Consider the following 27,474-nt stretch of genomic DNA (forward strand, 5'->3'; position numbering starts at 1 on the left):
TTTGTATTTTATTTTATTTTACCCCCCCCTTCCTCCCCTCCCGCGCCGCGGCGGCGGCGGCCCGCCTTCCCCGCCCCCCCCCCCCCCGCCCCCGTCGCCGCGGCCCCGCACCGGCCCCGCCATGGCGACATGAGCCCGCCGGCCGCCGCCGCCGCCGCCGCCCCGGACATGGGGCCCGCACGGTGCTGAAGCGCCGCGGAGGAGCCCCGCCGCCGTCGCCCCGCCATGGGGTGCTGATGGCCGGGCCCCGCCGGGCACCCCGCCGCCGCGCAGGGGAGGTGAGATCGGGGGGCGGGAACGGGGCGGGGGGGGGAGGGCGGGGGTCCCCGCTGCGGGATCGGGTGTGCAGGGCACCGGGGGGGCGTGCGGGTGTGCACTGCTTCGGGGGGGGGGGCGGTGCACGCGTGTGCAACGCAGCGCGCGAGTGTGAAGTGCGTGTGCGCGCAGTGCACCGTTGTGCGCACGCTGCGCGCACGGCGGTGGTGCGTAACGCGTGTGCAACGCGCGCGTGCTTTGCACGGGCGTGTGCAAAGCCTGTACGCATTGCACGAGCGTGTGCAAAGCGCGTGTGGATTGCATGGGCGTGTGCAAAGCCTGTGCGCATTGCACGGGCGTGTGCAATGTGCGCATGGATTGCACGGGCGTGTGCAAAGCAAGCGTGCATTGCACGGGCGTGTGCGAAGCGCACATGGATTGCACGGGCGTGTGCAAAGCAAGCGTGCATTGCACGGGCGTGTGCAAAGCCTGTGCGCATTGCAGGAGCGTGTGCAAAGCCTGTGTGCATAGCACGAGCGTGTGCAATGCGTGCGTGGATTGCACAAGCGTGTGCAAAGCCTGTGTGCATTGCACGGGCGTGTGCAAAGCTCGCGTGGATTGCACGAGCGTGTGCAAAGCCTGTGTGCATTGCACGAGCGTGTGCAAAGCTCACGTGGATTGCACGAGCGTGTGCAAAGCGCGTGTGCATTGCACGGGCGTGTGCAAAGCTCGCGTGGATTGCACGAGCGTGTGCAAAGCCTGTGTGCATTGCACAGGCACGTGCAAAGTGCATGTGTGTTGCACGAGCGTCTGCAAAGCGCGTGTGCGTTGCACGGGCGTGTGCAAAGCGCGTGTGCGTTGCATGGGTGTGTGCAAAGTGCGCATGCATTGCACGGGCGTGTGCAAAGCCTGCGTGCGTTGCAGGAGCGTGCGCAAAGCGCCCGCGCGGGTGCAGCGCATCCCGCGAGCGGTGCCTGGTGTGCGTGTGTGCGCGCCGGGCGCGCAAAGCGTTGTGCCTGCAACGCTGCCGGGCGCCGCGCAGCGCTTCTCTGTGCGCGCGTGTGAGTTTGCATGCGCGTGTGCAACGCCCACGGGCGTGCAGGATGCACGCTGTGCCGTCCTCGACGCCCCCGTCCCCTCCAGCAGCGCATCCCTGCTCCAGGTGTGACTTGGTGGCTCTCGGTGGCGCACGTAATTCGTTTTTGCTCTCTTCTCTTCGCGTGCTTCGCTTGCAGAGATGGGCTGCGCTCGCCTCCCTTCCGCCTTTGCCCTCCCGTCCGCGACGGAAGAAGCTTGCTTGAGAGAAGAGCGGCGTTGTGTTCCGTGAAGCTGTCCCCAGAGGGGTGAACTGAAGGAGCGGGGTTACCGCCGGTTGTTGCACGCCCCGGTAGAAAGCAGACTGGCAAAAAATCCTCCTGAAAACTTGTCCGTTGAACGCAGAAAAACCTGTTCCCTTATCCTCCCCTTTTGACCCTGTGAAGGAGGGAAAAAGGAACAATCCTGCGTTTTCCCGCTGTTAAAAGTAAGGGTGTTAGACTGCTCCGAGCCTGAATTTTAGAAAGTGCTTTTCAGCATCAGCCTTTGTGCGCTCCCCAAACCTGTGCTGTGACAGCCCGTACGTGGCACAGCCCCTTCAAAAGACAGAAGGGTGAGATTTTTTGTATTAACCAAATATTTAAATCGAGCAAAACGCCTGTGGTTGCGAAGCTCCCCTTTCCGGAGCCTATCTCCCCCTTTCCCTGCGGGGGTGGCAGACGTGGCCGCCCCCCGGCTGCCTCGGCCCCGATTTAAAGCTGGGGGATGCATGGGGAGCCCGGGTTTTGCAAGGCGAGGCTGGGTAGGAGTTTGCCTCAAAAAGCAAATTATAGCATCTTCTCCTCGTCTCGAAGGTTTGGTTTTGGATCCCAACAAATGATTCGGTTTTGGTAGTCTGGCTGGCTCGTAAAGCCGGGGGACGGCTCGCTCTCGCCTGCACGGACCTTGGCGTGGGATGCGGGAAGCTGAGCTTTTGGCTTCTCCCCAGCGGGAATTGCACTTTGCCGTGGCGTATGTATGCTTCTAACTGCCCTTCACCCTTATTTAGAGCTTGTATATAGTTTGACATGGCAGAACTCATCTCAGATGCTCCTTTTACTGCGGCCGTTCTGTATTCTTACCGAGTCCTGTGCTTTGTTTGCTCCGGGTTCTTGTTTAAAAATACTCTGAGATTGCTTCTGTCGTTGCGTGATAACAGCCTTGCTCTATCCGGACCCTTTCCACAAAACGTCCTGCTCGGTGGACGCCTGCCGGGGCCGGGCTTTCCCACCGCTTCGTGTTTGGGGCGTCACAGGGCTGCAGCCGGTGGCGATGGGAGCCGATGGTGAGCAAAGCAGCACTCCCGTGGGGTTTCTCTGCTCCGGCCTCGCCGTCGGCGGCTGTTCCTGGATGCAGTTGAGGGCGTTGACGTGCCTCGGCGCAGCCGGAGCTTTGCTGCGTGCGGGCTGCTCGGAGAGACCCCGTTGTCGGCGGTCCCGCGTGCCCTGGCCTTTGCCAGGAGCGCAGTCCGGGCCAGCTGTGCAGCCCGCCCTTCTGGGCTCTTCTGCACAACCAGGGGGTAAACGGGAGTTGGGGTTGGTTCAGGTGTAGTTTTAGGGAAACGGTTGTAGCTCAGCGGTCCATATCCCTACTTCCTAGAGGCCTTGGGGTGACTTCGTCTGAGGGAACGGACAAGTCAGGTGTTGGGAACCTGTGTTTTCCAGGACAGTGGAGTGTCCAGAGCTATCTGTCTGCCATCTTACATTAACGCTTTGATGCAATCAACATTTACTTTCTAAAGTGTGTTATTTTCCTGTTTTCAGATTATTTGTTATAGTAATACTCACAGACATTTATCAATTTAAATAGACTTCAGTCGAAGCGTGAGGCTGTTCAGTGCCACTACCTTTGCTTCTGTCAGTGCCCTGGGAGAAACGTCTCAAGTCAGTAGGACCCAAGCGTTTAGCTTTTTGCAGCTCTGAGCATCTCCCTTTGCCATTACAGTCTTCGACGTTTTTCCCTTCTCGACGTTTTTGTGCTCTGCTGCTTCTCGAGCAGGCCACAGAAATGAGTGGTGGAGCGTGCCTTCCCCCAGGGCCTGCGTGAAAGATGCTTTCCTTCGCGCACCTGCAGCAATGCGCTGGTTAAAGCGGTAATTAATCTTGACCTCATGCTGAACCGGCTTTTTGGGAGCACGTCTATTCACGGGTTTAATCTTTGTGGCTTTATGTGGCACTTTTTAGGAAAGAAGACTTGGTGCAGCTGTCCTGCTGATGTAAATTATCCATCTAAACTGGGCGACAGAATGGTTAGATACACAATCTGCAGTTTATTTCACACTGCTCCGTAGCCTGCCAGGGAAAGAGTTTAAAACAGCTGGGCAGGACCAGCGGCTTCAGGAAAACGAGACCTTGTATTTTGACCACCAAATGATAACCCTTAGGACTCCGTTGCTCTAAATGTGAGTAAAGGAGAAGACCTGTATCTCCAGAATGTGTGAAACAGGGCTGTAGGATCTGAAGGTCCTCCCCTGCAAGGTATAAAATGGTTGTCTAGAGCTAACCCAGGACCAACTTGTGGCTGTTTTCCTTTACTCCCATGACTTTGTGGGGCTAGAGAAGGTACAAACCCAGGTGCTTGTCACCAGGACACCCCGACAAAAAGCAGGAAATCCAGACTGGCCATCCGGGAGATGGATTTCAAGGGGGATTCTGGTTCACTGAGAATAGAGAGTAGTTTCTTTGAGAACTCGGCACAATAGCAGCTATTTTCAAATGCCAAAAAACCAAGGTGAAGTCGTTCAGATGGAAGGAAAATCTCAGGTGTCTCCCATCTCAGTACGAAGCAGATGTGGTCTGAAATTTTCCCTTCCTGTGTGCTTGCTGACTGCAAATATCATCATCACTGATTTATTAACCATAATGGGTATTTGCACTTGCTAGGCAATAGACTCATCTAAAAGCTCACTCATGAATAACATGTTGCTGCAGATACTCCATTTCGCTCATCAGACATCAAACATCTTCTTTACTGGGATGATGGGAGGTGCTGGATGAACCCATTTGCCAGAGGCATTTGCGCCTTTTTGGTGGTATTTTGCTGTATACAGCGAGATCCTGTTTCTTGGCTGGGCCAGCTCTTGACAGCTCAGTGGTCTGTTAGACAAAGAACTCGGCTCCCAAAAACTTGAACCTTTACCTTCCTAACAATTTCGACTGTAAATCTTGGGGTTTAACTGCTGCCGCGCGGCTGAAAAGCCTGCTTCCTTTAAGGATGCAACCGCTGTAATAACATGACCATCAAATGCAGCTTAGCCTCCGTTTATGAAAGCACCGCCAATGTGTCTGTACTTGCATGGGTAGGAGCAAAGGGGGACCGCGCACAACACGCTTCGGGGAAGCGGCAGGAGAACTCTGACTGCCATTACGCACTGCCCCAGACATGCTGTTTTCTCTGTATCCCCACCTCCCAAAGTTTCCTTCCCAGAGTTTTGGTTTTGTTTTTTTTTTTTTTTTATTTTAGGCTGAGGACTGTTGTTTTTAAGGTTGCCCAGAACTGGGGATATCAAGGCTGTTACCTTCATACCGGTTGGGCGGGAGAGATGAGCGCCTAGGGAAGAGCCAGGACCGTGCCTGTGCCATCCTATTTTTGCGGACAATTGGAATTAGGTCCTTTTCCATATTGTCTCAACAAGAGGCTAATTAGTCAGCAGGCTCGAGCTCCTGGAGGATAATTACGCTTTATGACTGTGGGTTCTCTTTAGTTGATGAGAAAGAGGAGACAGTACCCTCAGAGCCTAAGAATGCTGCTCGGCAGCTACTGTGCTGTACCTCATAATTGATCTATTGTTTCAACAGCAGATAATTCCTCATTTCCTCATAATTATCTCTTTTTAGTGCCTCACAATATATCCTGATATTAGCTGTAATCACTGATTATTTACCCTGAAGCCAATCACAATCTGCAAAGCGAAATATTGGCCTGGGTGAGCAGTTATGCTTTCAGCTAAAATTCTCTTTTGTTGTTGTCAAGAGGAATCAAGCCATTGTAGTTACACATTTTTTGGATGTGGGTGCTGAACTGGGTATAAACTTGTTTGGTTTTGTTGCTGTTCATTTATGTTAATGACCGACTACTGCCGAAAGACAAAAAGAACTACTGCTGAATCCTGTCTCTGTTTTTGCCCACAGAGGCATTGTATTTATTTGGTTTCAGGGGATTATATTACTCAAAAGGTGTTGCGTGATGCTTTAGATTCTGAATGCCTGTTGGCCCTTGCCTGTAGACAGCTAGCTTTCATGAGTTTGAAAGCCTCTGGCCCTGTTTTATAAAATTACTGCTCACTCTCATACTTTGTGAGCTTGATTTTCATCAGAGCGACTTCCTTCAAGTTACTGTTGATTTATACCAAGTTATATTGGCGACAGGAGAAATGAATCATGCTCCGCATGTGTTGCTTTTAGGCAACTAGCAGTGAGACATTACATAATGCCAGGTTTGGCTTGCCTTTTTTTTTTATTTTAAAGCCTTCCTGCTCTGCTTTCAGCATTTGCTGCCTGAAGAACCCATGAGCTGCTCTGGGCCTACAGCTGAGCCCTCACAACTGTGCTGCTTTGAGCCTAAAGCCCTTAAGATCAGAGAGTGGTTGAGGCTGGAAAGGACCTCTGAAGGTCATCTTGTCCAACCTCCCTGCTCAAGCAGGGCCCTCCTAAAACCAGTTGCCCTGTACCATGTCCAGATGCCTTTTCAGTATCTCCAAGAATGGAGACTCCACAACCTCTCTGGGCAGCCTCTGCCAACGCCCTGTCACCCTCACATTGAAGAGGGGCTCCTGATGTTTAGAGGGAACATCCTGTGGTTCATTTTCTGCCCCTTGCCTCCGGCCCTGTCACTGGGCAGAGCCTGGCTCCATCTTCTTTGCACCCTCCCTTCGGGTATTTAGAGATAGATATATATATATATATAAATAAGATTCCCCCTCAACACTCCTCCTAATGCAGCCCGGGATGCCATTAGCTTTCTGTGCCACAAGGGCACACCGCTGGCTCATGGCCAGCTTGGTGTCCACTAGGACCCCCGGGGCCTTTTCTGCAAGGCTGCTTTCCAGCCAGACACCCCCAGCATCCATCGGTGCCTGGGGTTGTTCCTCCCCAGGTGCAGGACTCTGCACTTACCCATGTCCAGGTCCCTCCAGATGGCAGCATCAGCCGCTCCTGATTTTGCTGATTTTTTTCATGTTTGGTGTCACCTGCAAACTTGCTGAAGGTACACTCTGCCCTGTCTCCCACATCATTAATGAAGACATTAAACAGGTCTGGAACCAGTTTTGACCCCTGGGGTACACCACTAGTTACCACCTCCAGCTAGACTTTGTGCCACTGATCACCACTCTCTGGACACTCAGTTTCATTCATTTCATTCTTCATTTCATGAGAGTTTTCACACTCATTCAGTCGGTCTCATTCTCATTTTCAGTCAGTTTCGTTCGTTTCATGAGTTCTCACACTCGTTCGGTCAGTCTCATTCAGCCAGTTTTCAGTCCACCTCACTGTCTCCTACTCCAGCCCCTACTTTCACTAGCGTGTCCAGATTTTCCCTAGTCTTCCTTTTGTCACCTATGTGCTTACAGAAGCCCCCTCTTGTCTTTGACATCCCTTGCCAGATACTGTTCAGGAAAGCCAAAGCCCAGCTGGACTTCATCCCTGCCCGCTCAATGTTTCCGTATTCCTCCCAGGTTACCCAAGGAATCGCCCATTACAATCACTCACTCCTTCTTCCTAGAGGTCTTAAACGGTTTAGGGTCAGATGGCCTGTATCTTTTGCTTAAAGGCACATCTAGCTCCTCTTAAACTTAGAGAATGGTAAACCTATTTTGTAGTTGTAAGCCCTTAGGTGGGGCAGAAGCCTTCCTTTTAGTGCCAGAAGTCACCAGCTTCCACCCTTCCCCTTCTCCAGAGGAGTCACTTACCTTGGTAGTGGGGGTAGGCGCTGCCTGTTTCTCTGTTACAGATAGGGGCTGAGGCTCTTCAAGCTCCCCAGTCCCAGAGAAGATGCTGCCTGTCTGCCATGAACCTTCTCTGATGCTGCACAGCCTGCTCGCTTGCTGCTCTAACTCCTTCGCTTGGCACCGCAGCTCCTCCAAGCCAGCACAGCTCCTGCAAGACAGAAAGCCATCTCTCCCACCCCCAGAGAGAGTCCCCAGGCACTCCCTGCAGCCTGGGGCTTGGAGGGCTGCACCCACCCTCCAAAGCTCTGTCTCCATCAAAACCTCTACCCTGGCAGGGGCAGCTGCTCCATGGTGGGCCACCACCATACCTGAGACCACTTACACTGGAAGAGACGTAGCCAAGTCCCCCTTCGCGACAGCTTTTTACCTAAACTTCTGCATTTGTTGGTGGTGCTTTGGGCCTGTCTCTTATATAGACTTGGCCCAAGCGCTGGCTAAGAGGGTGCTTGACCCTCCCTAATTAGGGGCAGCTGCACCCTAGATCAAGGGCAGCTGATCATGCTCGTTAGGAGCTGCTACAGCTTCCTCAGCCCCACGGCCTTGTGGCTCCCCTTACCGTGTCCTTACCTAGCAACAGCAGCACCCTCAAGTTTCTCAGAGGGTTCCCAGGTGTTCCCCAATGGTCCTGGACCTTGTCCCCAAAAGATCCAGAAGGTCCCCAAGCAGAACCCAGAGACTGCTGCGCAAACCGCGGCTGGTTGCCTCTGGGAGCTGCGCTCGTTCCTTTGCCGACGGTGTACAGAGAGTTTGGTACAGGGCTCAGCCATTGCTTTCTTGGATTTACTCGCCATTTAGGATGGAAACAGCATAAAAATAGTGGGCGTCATTTCAGCACGCTCATTTATAGTTGCTTTATACCTGTCTCGTGCTTCGGTTCTGATGGTAGCACCATCTTTTTGGCATGGGACCGCAAATTGTCCCGTAGGAGGGCTGTCTGCCCCTGATGTGATACCCCAGCGCACACAATGAGGGCTGACATTCCTGACCTGGCAGCACGGCTCATCGCCCTGAGCGTTGAGATCTGCCTGCCGAACAATAGCAGGGCCCATTCCTACCGAAACGTTAGCCCGAGCCCCTTGGCTGATTTTAATAAACGTTGTGAGGAGTTTACATCTTCAAGAGGCATCTTGCATGCATAGAAGCAGCTACATGATGAGCCCACAGCGTTGAAAGAGTATAAAGTGTAAGCATTTCTTTTGCAAGCGGTCATAAAATGGCATAAAGGGGTTTTGGTTTGCGAGGGTTTTGTTTTTGCTTAATTTAATCCATGCAAGCAAACAGCCTCCATCAGTTAATAACTTTTCCTTTGATTTTTAAGTTCAAATAAACCAAAATCTCAAAGCAGAACTGATGAAAGTACATTGAGTTTCATCTCCTCTTTGCATCAAACGCATACGTTACGCAGCTGGAGCTGGTCTCCTAGGGCTGGATTCTGAGCCTACCTTTTATCCGCAGTTTGCTTGGTATGTTGCCACACGCCGCCAAAAAAAGGGAAAGGAGCTGTGATTGAAACAGCTCGTTTGCCTTGCTCCCGAGCTGTGGCAGAGAAAATTTAAGCTGTTGCTGACCAAAGGCCCTTCTGGGCAAATGCTGCTTGGACGGACTCATCTTGGCGGTTGCGGAGACAAAAAGGAAATGCAAACCTCCTCTGGCATTTCCAACCGGAGCCGTTCGGAAAGGGGGTAGGGCAGGCGTGGGTCTGGAAGCACGCCTGTCTCGCCAGGAGGGAAGAATGGTGACACTGTCTGAAAGTCCAGTCAGGAGTTCATCTTCTACCTTGTTTTTTAAAAATCCCTACTTTGGAAAGCGTCATTTAAGCTGCCCTTAAATAGCAAAACCCTGGTGTCAGTCGTGAGGCTTGGGGAATGAAGGACAGCAGAGATTTCATAGAACTGGTCTGGTTTATGGTTCCCGGGTGCGGGAGAGAACAGGCTGGGCAGCGAGCATAGATTTTACAAAGCGGTGGCTGCTGTAAAAAAAAAAAAAGAAGGAACGGCTCAGGCTTGTACCTGCAGAAACCCCCTGAGTGACAGCCATCAGAGAGCAGCTTTACACCACCCCTGTCACCAGTGGCATTTAAAAATGCCCTCATCCAGGCGTTTTTTTTTGCCCCGAATTATTCCCCCTGTTTCCTTGATGATTTTTTTGCTCTCCTTAGGGAATACTGTGAAGAACCGAAGATGTTTATGTTTTCTACCACGTTGCTCTATGAACCAAAAGGCGGTGATGGTGCCGTGACAAATTCCATCTGAGCTTTCCGTTTTGAACAGAACAGAAACAGAAGATGGCGGTGAGAAGAGCGTACTGCTGCTGGGCACGATGCAGCCCTCTCCAGAGGGCTCCTGCTCCTCCTCCGCGGTTGCTAAATAAGCCCTGGGATTTCTCTGTTTCAAAACAGACTTAAAAAACGCCTCCCTCCCATCAAGACATTGCTATGCATTCTCTTTCTGCAGTTGCAGACCTGCGTTTTTAACTGGCAGGTTTCTTTAAAATGTTTGGAAAAATCCTTCAGTTTGGAGAACCGGCACTAAAATGAGGTCAACTTTATTTGCGCTCCCAGGAAAAATCTGGTTGGAGGAAAAGAAGTGGCGAGTGCGTGATGTACACGAGCCCGCCTGAACGGTGCTGCCAAAATATCTCACAGGCTTGCCTTTGTAGCAGGTTGTGGGAGTTAGCGCTGGGTGAGTCACACAGACAAATGGCAAGGGCCCTCTTCGTTTCCCAGCCTGAATAAAATTACCTCTTTCCGAATGTAGGTCTGTTGGCTGGCTTAGACACAAGTCAAATACGCTGCTTGTTAAAGGTGCAATATCATACGCGCACCTGTGGTGTATTTGTGTTTGATACGAATGCGTTTCTCATGGGGGAACGCATTCTTATTGTAATGTCTGTTAGTATTCATTCCGTAGACGTCAGTTCGTTGCTTCAAATACACTCGCTTATTTAGATGTTGAAATTTGAAACTATATTCCCAAACATCTTTTTCCCAGTCATTGACTTGAAAGAGATCATATATTGTCTCACAACTCAAGCTATTTCACTAACCGGGCTCTAACACGATTTACTTTATACAACTCAAAACAGTTGCTCTCAACCCACGCCGGTCCTCTCCTTACCGCTATCGCATCAGGTTGTGCTTTGGCAAGTTGAAAAGACAGAAGGCTAGGCGCCGATTTCCAGCAGCGAGGCATTCACGGGAAATTTTGCTGTCTAAACCACAGAAACGTTGTCCTCTTAGAACTGTTACGCGGCACACAAATAACGTAAAATTGTAAAAGTAGTTTACGCCTGCTGCTTTTTTATTCTCGGACGTAAGCAACGCCGTAGGCATTTACCTCTGTCTGGCATAAATTTCCAGACTGCTTTACTGACGCGGGGCGAGGAAAGAGTTAAGCTAAGAGAAAGCCCCAGATACTAAAATTAACATCCATCCCACTCCCCCGCCCACAGCTTTGAAATTTCTAATCACAACTTGCAGTTAGACAGTTTCTTCTAGCAGTGCAAACTACGTTTTGATCGTTCGAAATCACAGATGGCTGGCTGGAGCTGGGAGGAATTCGGTCTCCTTCCTCTCTTCCTTCTGCTTCGCCTTCCTCCCCCACCCAGAAAAGTCTGTTTTCAGGTCATCTGTAAGATTCTGTTATTGCTTGCTAAAGCTGGAGCAGATTTGTCTGCTGGCCGCTGAAAATACTTACGAGGTCTGCAGAAATGCGTGTGGTGGTTAAGCTCTCTTGGAATTGCCCCTCTTGTCCAGAATACCCACCTGGATGTAGGCTGTCTCTAGTCCTAGAAATCTTGTTAGTTGTTTATGAAATGAGCTATATTTAAAAAAAAAAAAAAAATGCAAAACCAAACAACGACCCACAGCGAAAACAAAAGAGGTTTTTATTACTGTCCTGAATGATTTCAGTGATCCTGTTTACAGTGCATTTGTGTTGGCACCGCTGAATTGCAACTGGAGGCAGGGCAAAATCAGGAGCTGTGTTAGGAGCTTGTTCTGCCAGTGGATAATACTGTAACTGCATCTTTTGTCTGCAGGAGGCACTTATTATTGTCAGTGCAAGTGATTACAAAGCTTAAAAAAAAAAAAAAAAAAAAAATCGACTATTTCGCATCCTCCACAAATGCACGCCTTCCCCCCAAACCAAAAAGTGTTTCTGGCTAGGGAGCTGTCTGCCCCAATTACTGCAAACACAAAACTGCTTTGAAAACTGTAGCCTGCAGCACTTAGCACCGTAAAACTTCTCTAGGGAAACTGAAAGTACCTCTTTAAGTAAAGTTAGCTGTAAACTTGGATCAAAAGAGAGATCTTTATGAGATGGGTTACATTTTATGGACCAAATCGAGGTATTTTTAATGGGTAAGCAGGTGATTTTTAATGCCGCTCACAAGTGAAAACCTCGCGCCAAAGTTTTGACTCTCTAATTTCAGAGCAAGATTCAACCTGCAGCTCGTGACCTTGCCCACAGGAGACGTCAAAACAAAGCCAATGCGTTGACTTGCCTCACTGCTCCTTTACTTAACCTTCCAACTCTTCTTTAAGAAGTTTCAGCGTAGCCAGTTGGCCTTCCAGCGAAGATTAAGAAACTTCTAAGAACTGTTTGAACAGTGGTTTAAAAACTCCCAAAGTGACCACAGAAAAAACCCTAAAGCTAAAGTTTAATTTTAAATCGGGGAAACAAGCAGAAAGCTAGGGTGAGTGAGTTTATGGTGACTGTCGCAGCTTCGGCAGTTCCTCCAGCCGCGGGTCTCTTGGGCTCAGTCGCAGAAAAACGCATTCAAGTTTTTGGCTGGAGCAAATCTTTGCCGTCAGGGCAGGCTCAGCCCTCCTGTTGGTACTGCTCTTCTCTGCAGAGATGCCTGCTACGTTGCCAAGTAGCTTTACTGCTGATGCGAGCCTTGACGTCGCTTTTCCCCGATGCCTAGGTTTTATCGTCTTGATCAGAGCAGAGCGAAGAGAGTCCGGTCCCTCCACGGTCTTCACCCGACTTCCCAGCGCTGGATTTCGGGAAGCTGTGCCGGCCATCCCGTTTCTCATCCTCTCCGAGCAGCGCTCGCTCGGCAGTGGCTCCCTTTGTGTTTTGTGAAGCGTACATGTAGAGCGTGCTGGCATTTTTTTTAAAACGGCGTGCATTTATCTGATTAAGAGCTATGTAAATTTAGATGCAAACTCGTTTCAGCCCTCAGGGTGCTTGGCGAGTTGCCTGGCATGCTCTCGGTGCTGGAAAAGTCTGCGCGCCACTGTTGCTCCAAGGGAAACTTTCGAGCACGTCATTCCTCTTCTTTTTTTTTCCTTATAAAGGTTATTGTGCCTCAGCCCTCATTGAATTACCTCCCTGGTTCAGAAAGGACAGGTTATTTTTCCCTCTCCTTTCCCCTTGGCAGCTCGAGAAGAGTTGCCATCACTGCTCACTAAAAATGTCCCTTGCAGGGCCACTGGTGTTTCAGGCTGCTCCAGGGATGCCCCTGAGCTCTCTGCTGGGGCCACCGACCGGCCCAGGCAGTACAGGGGCAACCCAAAAAGGGATCAGGGCAACTAAAAGAGCTTTTCTGGGCCCAAAGGCCTGTGAAACCCATTTGTGTTGTAAATACAGTGGGAATATTTGTCAATCACAACAGAAAGAAAAGGTGCCTGAGGATGCTCACTTCGGCCTGAAATTTTTCATGTGTTTTCTCCAGTGATTTGAGGGGTGGGTAATTACTCTCTCTTTCCTGTAAAACCGAGAGAGGACCATCAATATTTCATATTAGAAGACGTGGTCGGGATAAATACAGCTACTGCTTTTTTTCTGACATGCGTGCAGTGAGGAGCTCACCGGCGCTCAGCTCTGGTCCCCGGCTTTGGCCTCGCTGCTGGTTTGGCCGAGCTTGGGGTCCGGTCCTAACCTCGCCGTTTTCCTCCGTGCACCTATTTCACCTTGTGCAACGCCTTTAATCGCCGTCTTCTCCAGGTGCGGTCTGGGAGACTGTACCTGATGCTCTTGGATGTTACCCAGTTAGCATGACCTGGGACGTAGCAACTGATGGATCTGCAGGCTCAATTAAATAATAAAGACATTAAAAAAAAAAAGGCACCACGCTCCCCGATGCAGGGTCCCCCAGCTCAACCCCCGTCTGCAAAATACTTCGCCTGCGCCTGCAATTTGAACTGCTTTTTTCCATCAGTGCGGGGGCGCAGCCCTCATCACCGCTGTCCTCATTTCCCAGGGCTTGACACCTCCTTGGGAAGAGGTGGCGGCTCTGGAAATGGTGGGTGACCCGGCCTTTGGGAACCAGCCCAGCCCCCAGGGAAACCTGGAGTGTCTGATGGGAGGATAATGAGATGCTAATGAAGCCCCCGGGGGAATGAGCTGGGGGGGGGGGGGGAAGCTGTGAATGTGCATCCCTGTTCCCCTTCAGCTTCGCCGGCAGCCCCATTTACACTGGTGAGAGTGTCGTCCGGATCATCGTCAGGAGGTTTAAAAAACACGTGCAAAAATGAGTAAATGCACATAGATAAGCTGCGGTTCAAGCCACGGTTCTCTTCAGAGGAACATAGTTTCACCTATTTCCAGGCAGAGTCTTCCTCTTGTCAAGCGGGGAACTTTTAACAGGGATTTTTCAGTCCACAGTGAGACTCAATTAGCCATTTAGGGGCTGATGGGGAGTGATTTTGAGAGACGCTGCAGAGCATTTTGTGCCCTTTCAGGAATCCAGGATCCGAAGTGTTCCCTCCAGCCGGAAAATCTGTATATGGCCCCAATCACCTCGGGTCGTTACACAGGCTGGAAACCTTGTGTACGGGTATGCCAAGCCAGCACAGCCTCTCCTTTGTTCATGGAGAAGCATTTGTTTTATAAAAACCTAATATAAAAGGGGTTTCTGTTCAGGATGGAGAGGCCTGACGTTTCTTTGCCACTTAAAACCTGCTTGGCTATAAGTGGGACTCGAGTGCGGTTTTCTGCCTGGTGCAGGTTGTGTGTGAATCACACCCCTTAAAAACTCCTCTAAATTGATAAAAATATTTGTTCTACCATTTCCCTTAACTCTGTGAAAGCACTCTGAATCTTCATTCCTTCAGAGCTGCTGTTGTTATTATTTATAATAAACTGATTGTTTTCACTGTGAATTTTGTTTATTTTCTCAGATTCAACGTGTTGCCTTATTTCCTGTAAATACAGCATAAGCTGTTGTATTAACAAGGTAGTCTTTATAAAATAGCCTGGTTAGCGTTTGGCCAATATCCACCTGTTGGGGATTTCACAAGAGCTGGCAGAAGGAATTGAAAGTTTAAATAACTTTCCCATGGATTTACCCTTCAGGGCTGAATTGTTTTGCCTAAGCGATTTAATACTGGCAAGAAATTGGCGGCCGGAGTAATGGTAGGCAGTATGAGAACAATTTGAATCAGTCAGACCATCTTCTCCATTTGAAAGCAGGCAGTGGAATCTGTTGTCCTTAAAAAAAAAAATGAAAACTCTTGCCTCTGCTTTGTTTTTAATTTCGAATTTACAAGTTTCTCGACACATTGTTACTGCTGAGTGAGGCTGTACTAGGGCCAGGAGAAGCCCCTTTTTTTCTGCTTTGGGTCTAGAAAGGTGTTTTGCTTTAGACTGCATGCTTTTTTATCATCGCCTCTGCCACTGGAAGCAGGTGTTTCTGAATACCGTCGGCCTTGCAGATATTTTCTCCGTCACTTACTCGGTTTGTAGTCATTTCATGCTTTGCAAAGGCTGTCACTTTGGGTTTGCTGCTTTTCTTTCCCTCCTTCAAAACGCATTTCCTATCTAAAATTAGAGATGTGCCCTAGAGTTTGGTGGATATAACATATTTTCAGAGTGATCAGACCTGAAAGGAACCTTCCTGAACCCCCTGCTACATTTGCATTGCACATGAAACAGGTCGCAGATTCTGTGAGAAGCTACGAACCATACTGTGCCGAGAGGGAAAACATTGATCTTTTTGTCGGGCTTCAGCCTGTAAATCATTCTCAAACAAGCGTTCCTCTGTTTTGCCCAGAGCTTCCTGTTGCTGCTGAGAGTACCGGCGTACGGCTGGCACCAACCAGGCTCCGAGGCTGGGAGTTTTGAAAAACGTTTGAATGTCGGTCTTAATTTCCCTTGAAGTCACAGGTAGACTGGTTTGAACTTCAGCGAGATTTGGGTCAGGGCAACCAACTTACTAAAATCCCCTTTACATTTGCCACGCAGCTCCTCCATCCTCTCAAGTATTTTTGGCTACTTTGCCGCAGCAGGAGGGGTCTGGCCTGATGGCCTGCATAACTTCGAAGCAGAAAACCTCAAAGTGGCAGGACTCTCCGGCCCGCGTAGGTGTTGGAGACCTGTGGACGATTTTGGCCCAGCTTCACCTGAATCTGAGCCGACTGGTTTGGGTTTCCTTGGGAAGGTTTGCCAAGTACCCGATGGCTGTCTGTGTTACAGATGAGCCTGTGCCATTTCTTGCAGCTTTCGTCACCTTTCTGTGCTTTCTTTTGCCCAGTTTACCGGACAGGCGTGGCCCAGTATTTCACCAGGCTGTCTTTGGTTTTGCAGGTAGCTGTATCCAGCTGGGTGGCAGGTGGATCCAAGGGTTACCATGAAGTTTTCAGGACCCCTGGAGAGCCAGAGGTTGTCTCTCCTTCTGGAGACGGCAATCTCTAGGGAAGCTCAAATGTGGAAAGCACATGTGCCGAAAATTCAGCCCAATCAGGTAACGTCTCTTCTTCTCCTCATTCATCTCAGTAAAGGCATGAGTCTATCCTCTGGTGTATTTTTATGTGAACAGTTGACACTGTTGCATGAGAAGTTACCTTCTGCTTGAGACCTGGGAAATTAGCCTCTGAAGTAAAAGTGATGCCTTTTTTATTTGAGGGACATCCCTGCAATCAGGGGTACAGAGCACACTGTACAGCCTACAGTGTGAGATCTCTGCTGTTGCTTGTGAAAGCACGTACATATATTGTCCTAATTAAGTTAATTTTACAAATTGCGTGGATAATTAACGCACATTTCTAGCGGGCGCCAACTCTGCAACAGTTCTTAAAAGCAGCTTCGTTTTCTTGGACTAAGTTCACCGATAACAGCGTTGAAATGCTGGTTGCTTTCCACACGAAGTGACGCCTTCTCACGTGTACCGTTACCGCTAGCTTAGCTCGGGCCTCCCCCCGAAACGGCATATTCACAGCGAAAGCCTGACTTTGCCGCCTTTTCCCGTTCTGAGCCGGATTCTCCCCTGGTGCGAATCAGCCTCGTTCTGCAGGGTGGGCTGTGGCTGTGTCAGCGGAAGCCAGATGAGGATCTGACTTGGTAAGGCACCGTCTGCTTCAGGGAGAACCTCACTGGCTGTAATCGGACTATTTATGGAGCGGGGTGGAAGCTCGTGTCGAGGGACGCAGAGCCAGGCACTGGCCTGTTCCCGTGAGGAATGTTCTCATAGGACTGGAGGAAAATTCCGGGTGGAAGGGGCTGCCGGGGGTCCGTAGTCCAACCTCCTGCTCAGGTTTTGCAGCAGGCCCGGCTGGGAGGTTGGACCAGGTCGCTCCCGGCTTTGCCCAGCCTGAACCGCGTTTGTGCTCCTTGCAGAGGCGGCGTCTGTCTGGCATGTCCGCTCAAAAATGCCTGTGAACTCCACAAAGTTTTGTTTCAAACAAAATGTGCAACGTGAGGACGGTTGTCATTGAGTTTCTGGTACCTTGTCGCCGGGTTGGGCAGAAATAACCACACTGACGAGCTCGGATCCAGTCTCGCTGTTCTTGATTCATATAAAATGTTCATGCAAGTCTATCAGCTGTTGTCAAAGCTAATCAGCGTGGTGTTTGTTTTTTCTGTCTGGTGAGCAAGAAACGGCTGTTGTTGTGTAGGAACAAATATGTTTTTAAGGGGCTCAGTATTAGTTTTGTTAATCCACATTTAGGTTTGCAAATACGTGGCCTGGTTGTCAGAGGTGCTGAGTATATTGTAGCTGTGGCTGTCTTTGGGCACATACCGTTTCAGACCCTGGTTATGGTAAACCAGCCTGTTATTCCATGCTGGCAGTATTCCTGGGGTTAGCGATTATAATGTAGGGAGATAAGATTATGGTATAACAAGATAGGTTAGGGACTCGGAGAGTGTAACCAAACCAGATTCTTGCGTGAAGGTTTCACAGGGACAAGGCGCTCGCATTTTTGCCTTGGTGAAGTTGGTTCTGGTGGCTCAGCGACCACCACCCGCATTAGGCAGTCTTCCTAGCAATCCCTCCTTTGCAGGACTGCGCTGTCGCCCGTTGAAGATGAGGTTCCCCACCTGCGCCACGTTTGAGTTGTGGCTGGAGCAGAAGGACTAACCTCAGCCCTGTCTGCGGGGAAGACTAACCTCTCCCTGTCCTGCCGCCAGGGACCTCGAGGGGGTCTTAACGTCACTGCGGTTGAGGTCTGCAGCACCTCGCGAGGTGTTGTCCTCAGTGGTAAAGCCTCGGAGAAGTTAGCGGGACGTTGGGCCGTCTGCCGCATGTGAAACCGGGGAGGCAGCTCTGTCGCCCGCCGTGAAAAGTCAGAGTAGGGTCAAGCATGGGAACAGCCCGATGGCTAAAGCCAGCGTCAAGTTTGTGCTCGATAGCGGAGTCTCGGGTCTGGCCTGGAGGAATACCAAGTTTGTCCGAGGTCCGTGCTTGGGAGCGCTTCCTGGCCCTCCGTGCTCGTTGCCCGAGGGTTTCTGCTCCTGGAATTCCCACCCCCAAAACCGTGCTGTCTTTGTAACCTTTTTCTTCATGTTTTCCTACATGTCAGTTCAGACGTTGACTTTATCAGCTAGAATGCCATAGCATTAAATGTTTTCTAGCAGTAAATAATCATTCAATGGGATTGAAATCTCTGTGTGCCTATGTACCAAGGTCAGATTTAGAAGAGAACATAAACACAGCTGTCTGCTCTGGGGAAATCCTGACTTGCAGTGCCACCGTGCAGCTGAAACCCCTTTATCTGTAGTCACATAGTTCTCTCGGTTCCTACAGTTCGTGACACCCGACTTTGCAAACTGTCGCGTGTGCCCCCCACTTCTGCAACGTTCATTTTGGCAACGTTGCAGTCACGGACGTTCGGTGTGAACGATCCTATTTTCTGTAATATCTGGAAGAAGGTCGTATTCCCTAACATCTACTACCTTCTTCTGAAAACAGCTGCAGTAGCCTAAAACCTGACTCGTATGAAACTGTTGTTTATTTCCCATGACAGTCAGGAAATCTGCATCCTTCTGTGTATCAGATCTGGCAACCCAAAGCGTGTGTAACTTTCCGTTCCTTGCTACCAAGGTAGACTGACTACAGAATGGGTTTTAATGAAGTCATCTGGTTTGCAAATGAGAAAATGTCAGCGCGTCTACAAAAAAAAAAAAAAAAAAATCTAATGATGGGATTGGAGGTACGCCGTAACTGTTTTCCAGGCGTTAACTTTCAGTTTTGACTCCTTAGGAGACATTTTTCATTCTAATATACAAAACCGGAACAAAGTCGGTTTCTAAACATGTGTCAGATTTGAGATCTTTGAAAGGAAGAAGGAAACTCCTCATTACAGAAAGAGGAAGACTTCACATTTTTAGTACAGGATGCCGAATCTGTTGGGGACTTCGGTCCTGATAATGTACGGGATTTTTCTGTTTCGTTTTTACTTTTTGGCTGAAAACTCCCATTTCCTACTGGCATGTGTATTTCTTTTAGTTTTCCTCCTTTAAATGGAGGCCACTGGCTCCGGGTATTTGCCGTATATCAAAGCCAGATGTCACAGGGGCTTTTCAGCCTGAAAAAATAGGTGGGCTGAGTCTGGAACCCTCCTAGTGCTTCGGAGTGTATTTGGTCTTTTTTTTTTCCCCCTTGTTTTTTTTCCCTGTCTCTTGGGTTATACAACGTGCAGATGACACGCAGAAGTTTTCATGTGATTAAGGCTTGAGAAATCAAGCAGTAAAGACTGGTCAAAGGTTGATTTTTGCATGTTACCAAGTAACTTTGCAGCAGAGAGGTGTGTACGCCACGGTTTTTATTTTTTTATAGAAACACAGTGTCACTTCTGTCATTTCTCCTTTCTTGCCTGTTCTAGCTCTTTCTGTCTTCGTGTTTGTTCTCTGTACCTCTTGAGGAATCAGGAGACCTCAGTTTATTTCCAGTTTTTTCACTCTCTCAGCACATGACCTCGGGTTGGTCTTTTAACCTTCCGATGCCTGGTTGATCCCGCGGGCGAGTCGGAGACTGACTTACCATTTTTGTAAAACATCGTGAGAGGTTGATGCATCCAGCTCTGCCGCTTTGCCAAGCAGCAGTCTCCCTCCCCGGTGCTGGTGCACGTTATCGTGCCGGCGGCCGTGGCTGTGCCGCTTGAGCTCTCTGCTGCGCCGCTAAACCGTGGGCAAACCCTGCAAAACGCCGCTTCTGAAAGGTATCAGGAGAGCACCTCTTAATTCCCGACCGGTGCAAGTGAGAAGCAGCCCGGCGGGCGTCACTTGGGGGTCGCTCTGGTGTGACACAAGCACTCCTGAGATCCAAGGACGGACCGATTTGGCTGTGATGCTTACAGCTGCCCTTTGCAGAAGCCTCCCGGTCCTAACAAAGGTCACCGGCCTGCCCCCCGAGGAGCCCGCAGCGGGACTGGGCAGGAACAAATAGGGGAAAGAGCAAAACATCTCTGAGACAGCAGACACTAAAGAAAAAAAAAAAAAACTACTAGGTAAGGTGTTTTTCCTAGATTAGGCAGCAATAAGATTGAGTCATGTTTGAGTTCACAGATAATATTTCTTTTTAGACTGCATTTTCCAGAAGTCTCAAGGTATTCTTAGAGGTGATTTGTACTGTGCTCGCTCTCTGGAGCCTGAGTCGCGGCCTCCGGCCCTCCTGTCTTGTGCAGCGGGCCCGGCGGCAGGGTTGCCGGCTCAGGGACCGGCAAGGCGACGCTGCTGCTGGTGAAGGGGAAGCAGAACAACAGCTCTGCGTGCCTCTCACCGTTGCCAAGGCCTCACAGGCAGCTTTCTGACAGAATGCCCAAGAAATGGGGTTTGGGACACTGATTTGGGCATTGGGACAAATAAGATATTAACCATCACGGATGGTGGAGGCCTCGGGTCTGTCTGTTTTGTACGGGGCGCTGCGTTCCCTCCCTTGGGCAGAATTACTGACCTCTGCGGTTGCTCCCTTCGGAGTGGCAAAATGACAGACGCGGTGAGCGCGGCGCTGCCATTCCGTTACTCTGTGTAGTCACCTGCCGTCCCGGCACGTTGACTGGCCTCATGCCATGTAATGTAAAAATACCTGTCGGGAGCCCTTCCCAGAGGCTTCCCGCTCGCTGACAGCATTTAAAGGCATGTTCATCGATAGGGTGACAGGACATTTCTTGATAAGGAATCCAGCAAATAATGGCAGGAAGCAGGTCAACGTGACGTACCCCTGCTTTACGCAGGGAAGAGGGAGAAGCTGACGTCCCTCCGCTTCCCCGTTTGTGTCCCAAACACAGCCTGTCAGCTCCCTAGTTCTGCAAGGTGGCTTCTCCGTGTTTGTGCTGAAACAAAACTGACGGGTTTACACGCACTACTGTGGGCTGAAAAGGCGGGAATTAGCATCATGTCTTCAGCTTGGAAAGGAGGATACAGGTCTGTCACTCACACGTGGGTTTGGGATAGCGTTGATAGCTTCGCACGCCCGTTGTGCTCCTCAGGACGGAGGTGTTTGCGTGCTCCGCAGGTGGAGGGCAGGGAAGAGCTGCAGAAACCTCTGCTGTTATTTTATGGAGGTGCCAAGCAGGACGGAGAAGGAGGAAAGGTTCCTGCTGCGGGCGAGGCAAGCGGCACCTCCTGCAGATAGTCCAGAGACGAGCGCTCCGGCACCTTCGCGGGCTCGGTCTGCGATGGCTGGTGTGGGGAGGGGGGCAGTAAGGCGGTCCCCCCGCAGCAGCCGGGGGTCCTGGGCACCCCCAGTCGCTCAGGATGAGTAGGACCGGGGCTCGGTCTGGCGCCCGATGCTGGCGGCGATTGTGGCGAAGAGCTGGGAGCGCTGTCACTTGTTTGTTGGCAGGAGTCACGCACACATGCCGGGATGGGCAACCAGATCTGTAGGTCAGGCCTTGCTCTGATCTGGCCTCCCCTCCAAAATAAAAAGAGGGGGTGGGAAAGCACCAGCCGGAGGAAGTGGATTGTCCTGCAGTCAGTCCCCAGGGCGGTTGTTAGGTCTGTCTCGGAGCAACCTGCTGCTGCTCCTGTGTGAAAACGGAGCCCGCCGTCACTGGGCTTGGGTTACTTTTCCCTAATTAAAGCCGTCACGCTAGGCTATCGCTCTTCCACCCCGGGGGTTAAGTTCCGCAACGGTGGATTTGTGGGGACAAAACAAAGAGCTGGCCGCACGCGGACGCGGTGAGTGGCAGAAGGCGACGTCTGTGGGAAAGTACCTCCACGCCGAAGAGGAACTTGGCTTTCCAGCCCAAAGGGACTTTTTTTCCTTTCAGCCACTGTAGCGTCTCGGTTTTGCTTTTAATTTTATATAACTAAGGCACACTGACCTCGCTGCTTAATTAATTTTACAGTGCTGCGTTTCTTATTTGTGTTACTAGGATGACATGGGTACACCTTCGAGGGAGAGGGATAAAGATGGCTACGTTTGTGCGGGAAGCTCCTGGCCCTGCTCGGAAGCAGCAGCAGGGTTCGCGGGTGCGGTGGGACCAGCTCTTATTCCTTCTTCTGTTGTTTTTCAGGGGTTTAGATTAAACACCATTTCTTTTTCACATAGAAAGGCCGGTTGTTACCAGGGACTGAGTGTACAGTTGCTGTTCTTTATGTTCCAGCCTTGCTATTTAAAGCTAACTCCCCAGTCTGAATTTTCGCCTTTTGGCCTCACGCTGCCCACGAAGGGTGAGAAGGTGTAAGGACAGATCTCGGGAGGACCGAAGACCGAGAGGCAGCACGGAAAGAGGATCTCGCCCTTCCCACCCATGCTGTCTTTAGGAGAAGGCCTAGCCTTTTGCTTTGGCGGGCGCAGGGAAAACGGCGCTGAGCCAGGACAGACACCGCCAGGAGCCGGTTCTGCCAGGATCTAGCAGGAACGGGATTTGCCAGGAATGGAAGGGGATGGGAAAAATCCCCCCCGTGCCACCGAGGCACGGCCCTGCCTCCCTAGCGAGGAGCGCGAGGGACGCCGTTTTCGCCCCCCGAGGTGGTGTTGCAGGAGGGAAGGCAGGGGAGCCTGCCGCTGCCGCACTGACGGCGCAGCTCTCCCCTCGCCGGCCGAGGGCCCGAGAGCCCGTTCCTGCCGGCTTTGCTGGCAGAGCTGCTGTGGCGGGGCCAGGGCGGTGATTTCAGAGTCAGAGGCAGGTTTTTAAAGTCAAGTTTATTTTGTTCGATGGGGTGGTTTCAGGTTGGGTTTTAGCAGGTGAGCTTACCTACTGGATTCACCCAGATACTGCATTTCCAAAATAATCCTTTAAGCTGCTTGAAACCGTTTAAGTCCGCAGCATTGTCCAAACCTGGCTGTGGTTATAAGCCCTTCGGTATGGCTTTGTCTCCTTCCATTTAAAAATAGGCGCAACAAATAAAGCAACAAGGAACTTCATCTTAACTATCGCTCCTCCCTTTTCTGCCTGCTTTAGGTTCAGCTGCGCAGGCATCGCTTTGCTACAGAAGTACGCTCTGTAAGAACAGCCAGTAAATAACATAGCGGTGCCCGTTTTTCTCCCCAGATACGTTCTAGGTCCCTATCCTGCTGTCCAAAAGATGTTTTTAGCAGAGCGTTTAATAAACTCCTCACTGCTGTGTGGTGCATTGATCATACTCCCAGCATGCGTCCAACGAGCATTTCTGGAAGGAGCTCAACGTGTTGCAGACAGCGGGTGCCCTGCCCCTGGTGGGGCTCAGGTTTCACCCTTAAATTGCAGTAACGATTTTAGAAAGAATCATTGTTCCTTGGAATTGAGGAAACGAGTTTTCTCTTCTCTCCTGCAAAAGGGTAGGTGCTTTTTAAAAAGCCACGCTGTAGTGACGCAGCATCCAGAGGTCCCAGCTGAGACCAGGGGCCCGTCTGGATCAGACGCAGTCCTGCTGTGGTTGCACCCTCAGGGCTTCAGGGGCCCTGGCGTAATTACAGGTCTGCCTACAACGCTCTGCTTCCACGCGTGTTCTCGGCTCCAAGGCAGGAGAGTCAGCGACCTGTAACAAAGCGCGTTACTGTCTGTGCAAAGCACACAGTAGGCACACTGGTGATAGGTGTTGCCTGAAGTGTTTATTTTGCGTCAATGTTGGGTGTTTTTATTTTCTAAAATTCTGCTACTTCCCCCCCCGCCCTGTGTTATTGCGGGGAGGACGGCTCCAACCCAGCCCAGCAGCGACGTCTGTTTGCACAAGCCCTGAGCTTTCTTTTCCACAGTGACTGGTCAGCCAGCATCTCGTTTGCTTTCTTTCTCTTAAACCATCTCAGCAGTAGCCAAAAAAGCACAACGACCCTGCACATAGCAGAAGAAATTCATTTGGTTTCACTTCTCACTTCTGGATGCCTCTTTGCTAATCACCCCACATCATCCCCCTTGGAGTGAGACCAGACCTTTACTTGGTTGAAGTGGAAGGCTCTAGAAAAGCTGTAAATATTTCTGAAGACAGACAGACAGAGAGAGATTTTATGTCCGTGACTGATCTGTACGTGTGGTTGAAATCCAGGTCAACCCGATCAATGCTGGTGACCTGGGCCAAAAAGTGGTGATGGGGGGGGGAACCATCCCAAACTTTTTTAGGTGAAACCCTACCTGCTTTACCTCAGGTCGTAGTTAACTGTACTACTAAAGGTCTTTTGTAAGCTGTTCAGAATTTTATTTTTTTAGCGTATATACCGAGCTAAAAATATCCCCCATAATTTGAAGGAAAAATAAACCTTCTCAACACACCAACTCGGTCCCTCCCCTCTTCTGTCTGTCGGGGGCTGCGCACCTGCCTGGCTCCCATCGCACGTCTGGTTTTGTTCAAGCTGGGCATTTCTGTGTAGCTACACGGTTCTAAGGAGGTTAAAAAAAAAATAAACCTCTTAGAGCTAAGCCGGAGAAGACCCTGTCAGTACTGGAGAAACCATGACACATCCTTCTTCTTTTCCCCGCTGTACAGTGAAATTTCTGCGTGACGTTCGAGGTTGCTGTAAGGAAAGTTGTGATCCCCAGGGCAGATTTCTTGGGATGGGGTACGTAACTGTAACTGCAAGAACAAAGCGGTGATTCAGGCTGGCTCGAGGACCCCCCTTTCCAAAGGAGGCTTTGTTTCCGTGCTGAATAACTCCTGCGGAGGTAAAACGTTTGCTCTTTTCTGACTTGCTCAGCCTGTGTATAAGAATAGTTTGTTTTTCTCTCCGACAGGATGTAGCCATTTCTCCAAAGCAGAGGGATGAGGTCATCCAGTGGCTGGCCAAGCTCAAATACCAGTTCCACCTTTATCCAGAAACGCTCGCCCTGGCCATCAGCCTTTTGGACAGGTTTTTAGCTGCAGTAAAGGTAAATATTTGCAGATACCTAAACTGAAATAGATTTATACCACCCACTCAGCTGTTTCTGTGTACAGTCGGAGTGGTGTGGTTGTACGGAAACGCTGACTTCCCCCTCGGCTCTCACGCCCTCTTCCTTTCTCGCACACGTATAGGATGCTCCAGGAGCTTAATTTCAGGTTGTGGAACTGGCAGCGCACACTGCCGCCAGGAACTTTTGGAGGTAGATCCCTTCCGTAGTCATTTCTTACCCAGGGAAAGTAGCCGTTGCTTTAATAAGAACACACAGTTCTTGGGGGAATCGACCCAATACTTATACCTGCCAAGAATATTTTCCCTCTTTTCTCTGTTCTGCTCCTTTCCTTCATGTAATGCAGCTCATGAGTTTAAACGTACATTAACCTAAGAGAAAAGAGGCACCCTTCCTCTTCAGCTACATGCTCGCTCTTAACCTGGTTTGAAAGTTGGATTTGCCTCAGCACAGTACCTGTTCCTTTAAGCAATTCCTTTAAGCAATCAGAAAAAGAGGCTGTATAGAGGTTATTGAGATAAAAAAAAGAACAGTCTCTGCCTTAACCTAAATTGACTCATACAGCTAAAGGAAACAGCAGCTCGCAGTTAGGAACCTAGGCCCAGTGCCCTCTGACAAAAAAGTCAGGGAAAGTCCCTGCTCACCTCTTAATTTCTCTGGTGCTTCAACTGCATTTTATCTCGTTTGTACCACCTAGAATCACTGGGAGCACCTGCTAGCGGTGAACTCGCTGGAGGAAACAAATAGATGTTTGAGGACAAGTTTGGGCCTGGAAAGTGTGGTAGTGCAGGGAACTGGGAAAAAAAATAGGGGGGAAAAAAGGTACAGCCAGAGGCGATTGCTTTTTGGGGGAGTAGTTCACTACTGAGTGCTCTGTAGCCAGTCTGACAGACGAAGAGCTTAAGACTGACGTCAAGTCAGGCAGATGGGAAGGAGAGAGAGGGGTGAGCAAGCATGGTGCAGGCCACCAAAGGGACAGGCTGTCCCCTCCCGCTGTACTGAACGGAGAATATATACGCCCGTTTGCTTTTAAGGCTGTTACGCCATAGAAACTGTTTAAAAAAGACAAGTTAAAAATGAGAATTTGGGGTACCCGCAACTGGGATCTGCTGCTCTCCTGTCCCTCTACGTCCGCCACAGGAGGAGGTTAGATGTGCTGCGCTCGGGCCGTGTTTTGCCCCCGCGCAAGGGACTGAACAAACCGCGGGTCAACCCGAAATCCCTGGCCTTGAGCTGTGAAGCCAGGCTTTGGGTAGCCTTACCTCTTACCGTATTTGCTCAGTCACGTTCCGTGCTCGCAAAGGTGCGGTCTCATCTGCGCGCGTGTCTTATCTCATCACCGCCGCTGCTAGGTAAGCAATAGAGCTTAGCAGATGTGAGCAGAAGAACATACTCTCAGCCTGTGCACTTAGTTTCCATGTGACTTAGTTTGGTAGACTGCAAGTGACATCATCCATTAACCTACCCTTTAAATATTAATAAATATTGATGATGTTTGATTACAAGTCATAGAAGTTTTTATTTTTAAGGAGATCTCAAAGTCGCTGATCTACTGAAATACCGAGATGGGAAACAGATATAAATCCCTCAACAGCTAATGCCCTCGAGTACAGTTTTTCTTTCAGTAATTTGCAGCAGCCAAGCAATCTGCAAAAAAAGCAGGAGAATACGACTAAGGAGTCCACTGCCTGCTTCAGGCAGCAGCGAGCAGGAATGCGGAAAGGTGTTCTGTCTGGGTGAGCACTGTTCGAACAGCTCAGGGCTTCGTGCTCCCTCCCCCAGTTTTCCTCTCCCATAAAGCCGTCACTCCTCCGATGCAGCTTAACTCCTGTTTGTTTGTTTTTTTTTTACCAGGCACTACCGTGCGGGATTTTATTATTAAGACAACTAGTCCTGTCCCTTCCCTTCACCGTGAACACGCTCTGAAATTGCTCAGGCTGGCTGCCCCGAAGGCTGTTACCCAGTCCTTTTGGTGCAGCTCCCTGCACAGCACTCGTTAACCCTCAACAGAGCCATGTTTACAGCCAGTCTTCCTAAAAATAACGGGGAGAATACAATAAGCTTCCCTGATGGTAGGGACCTGCTCTAGACACCTGCTTTTCCCTGAACACGACGCAGAAGGTGTCCTTCTTCGCTATGCGTTATTTTGTGCTAACTTGACAGTTTTCTTTGAACCCGTCTGGGTGGTCAAGAACAAGTTCCAGTCTTGCCCTAAGGGTATTTATTCTCTTTGCTTTTAGCGACACCTGAATGCACAAGCAGATATGGGCACACACACCCCACCCCACCCCCCCCCGCCCCCAAGCGTGGATTCGCTACACGTATTTAAGTTGAAGTTTAAATGGCACCAGAAAGCCAAAGCTCTAGGCATAGCCTGGTCCTTTTTAAGTAACTGAGGCTGAGGGCAGGTAAAGATCTTCAATTTGGACACGATCCCGCGTTCTTCTCTTGTTGCTTTCTGGAGACAGTGTTCTGGATTTCTCACCAGCTCATTGCATGAGCGTAACGAGCAGCATCTCACTCTTCAGCCACCCCACAGCTCTGTTGCTTCTGCTAAAATTTACCTAGCGAGAATAAATCATGGCAACACTTCAGATTGTAAGTAGATTTTCACATTCGGCACAGGATTTTCACTCACCTTTGCTTTCAGCATCTCCTAACATAGACGGAAGAGGACCGGTTGCCAGTCGGCTGTTGGAGGAGGGGGCACAGCCCTGCAGCTGTCTGC

The 27,474-nt window shown here is 50.2% G+C and overlaps 2 protein-coding genes across 4 annotated transcripts in view; one reads left to right on the top strand and one right to left on the bottom strand.

Annotated features, from left to right (window-relative positions):
• The first annotated feature begins 134 nt into the window (after positions 1-134).
• The window catches only part of CCNI (cyclin I), a 32,042-nt gene continuing 4,702 nt past the window's right edge, over positions 135-27,474 (top strand). Inside the window, exons 1-3 of the mRNA XM_087737918.1 lie at positions 135-278; positions 15,808-15,964; positions 24,591-24,725. Of these exons, the coding sequence (XP_087594044.1) occupies positions 15,851-15,964; positions 24,591-24,725 (249 nt within the window). The 5' untranslated portion in view covers positions 135-278; positions 15,808-15,850. The remainder of the gene's footprint in view (positions 279-15,807; positions 15,965-24,590; positions 24,726-27,474) is intronic.
• SEPTIN11 (septin 11) overlaps positions 16,137-27,474 on the bottom strand; it is a 79,593-nt gene continuing 68,255 nt past the window's right edge. The window contains exons 10-11 of one of the 3 annotated variants that reach the window (XM_087737908.1): positions 26,009-26,094; positions 16,137-23,403 (exon numbers count right to left, since the gene is read on the bottom strand). In XM_087737908.1, the coding sequence (XP_087594034.1) occupies positions 26,058-26,094 (37 nt within the window). In that variant the 3' untranslated portion in view covers positions 16,137-23,403; positions 26,009-26,057. Of the gene's footprint in view, positions 23,404-24,743; positions 26,095-26,121; positions 27,311-27,474 lie in introns of those variants that run through there. The other 2 variants (XM_087737907.1, XM_087737915.1) reach the window with 2 other exon arrangements.

Source organism: Nipponia nippon, unplaced genomic scaffold (assembly GCF_047370975.1).
Source record: "Nipponia nippon isolate SJK-2023a ecotype South Korea unplaced genomic scaffold, ASM4737097v1 scaffold_6, whole genome shotgun sequence".
Taxonomy (NCBI): domain Eukaryota; kingdom Metazoa; phylum Chordata; class Aves; order Pelecaniformes; family Threskiornithidae; genus Nipponia; species Nipponia nippon.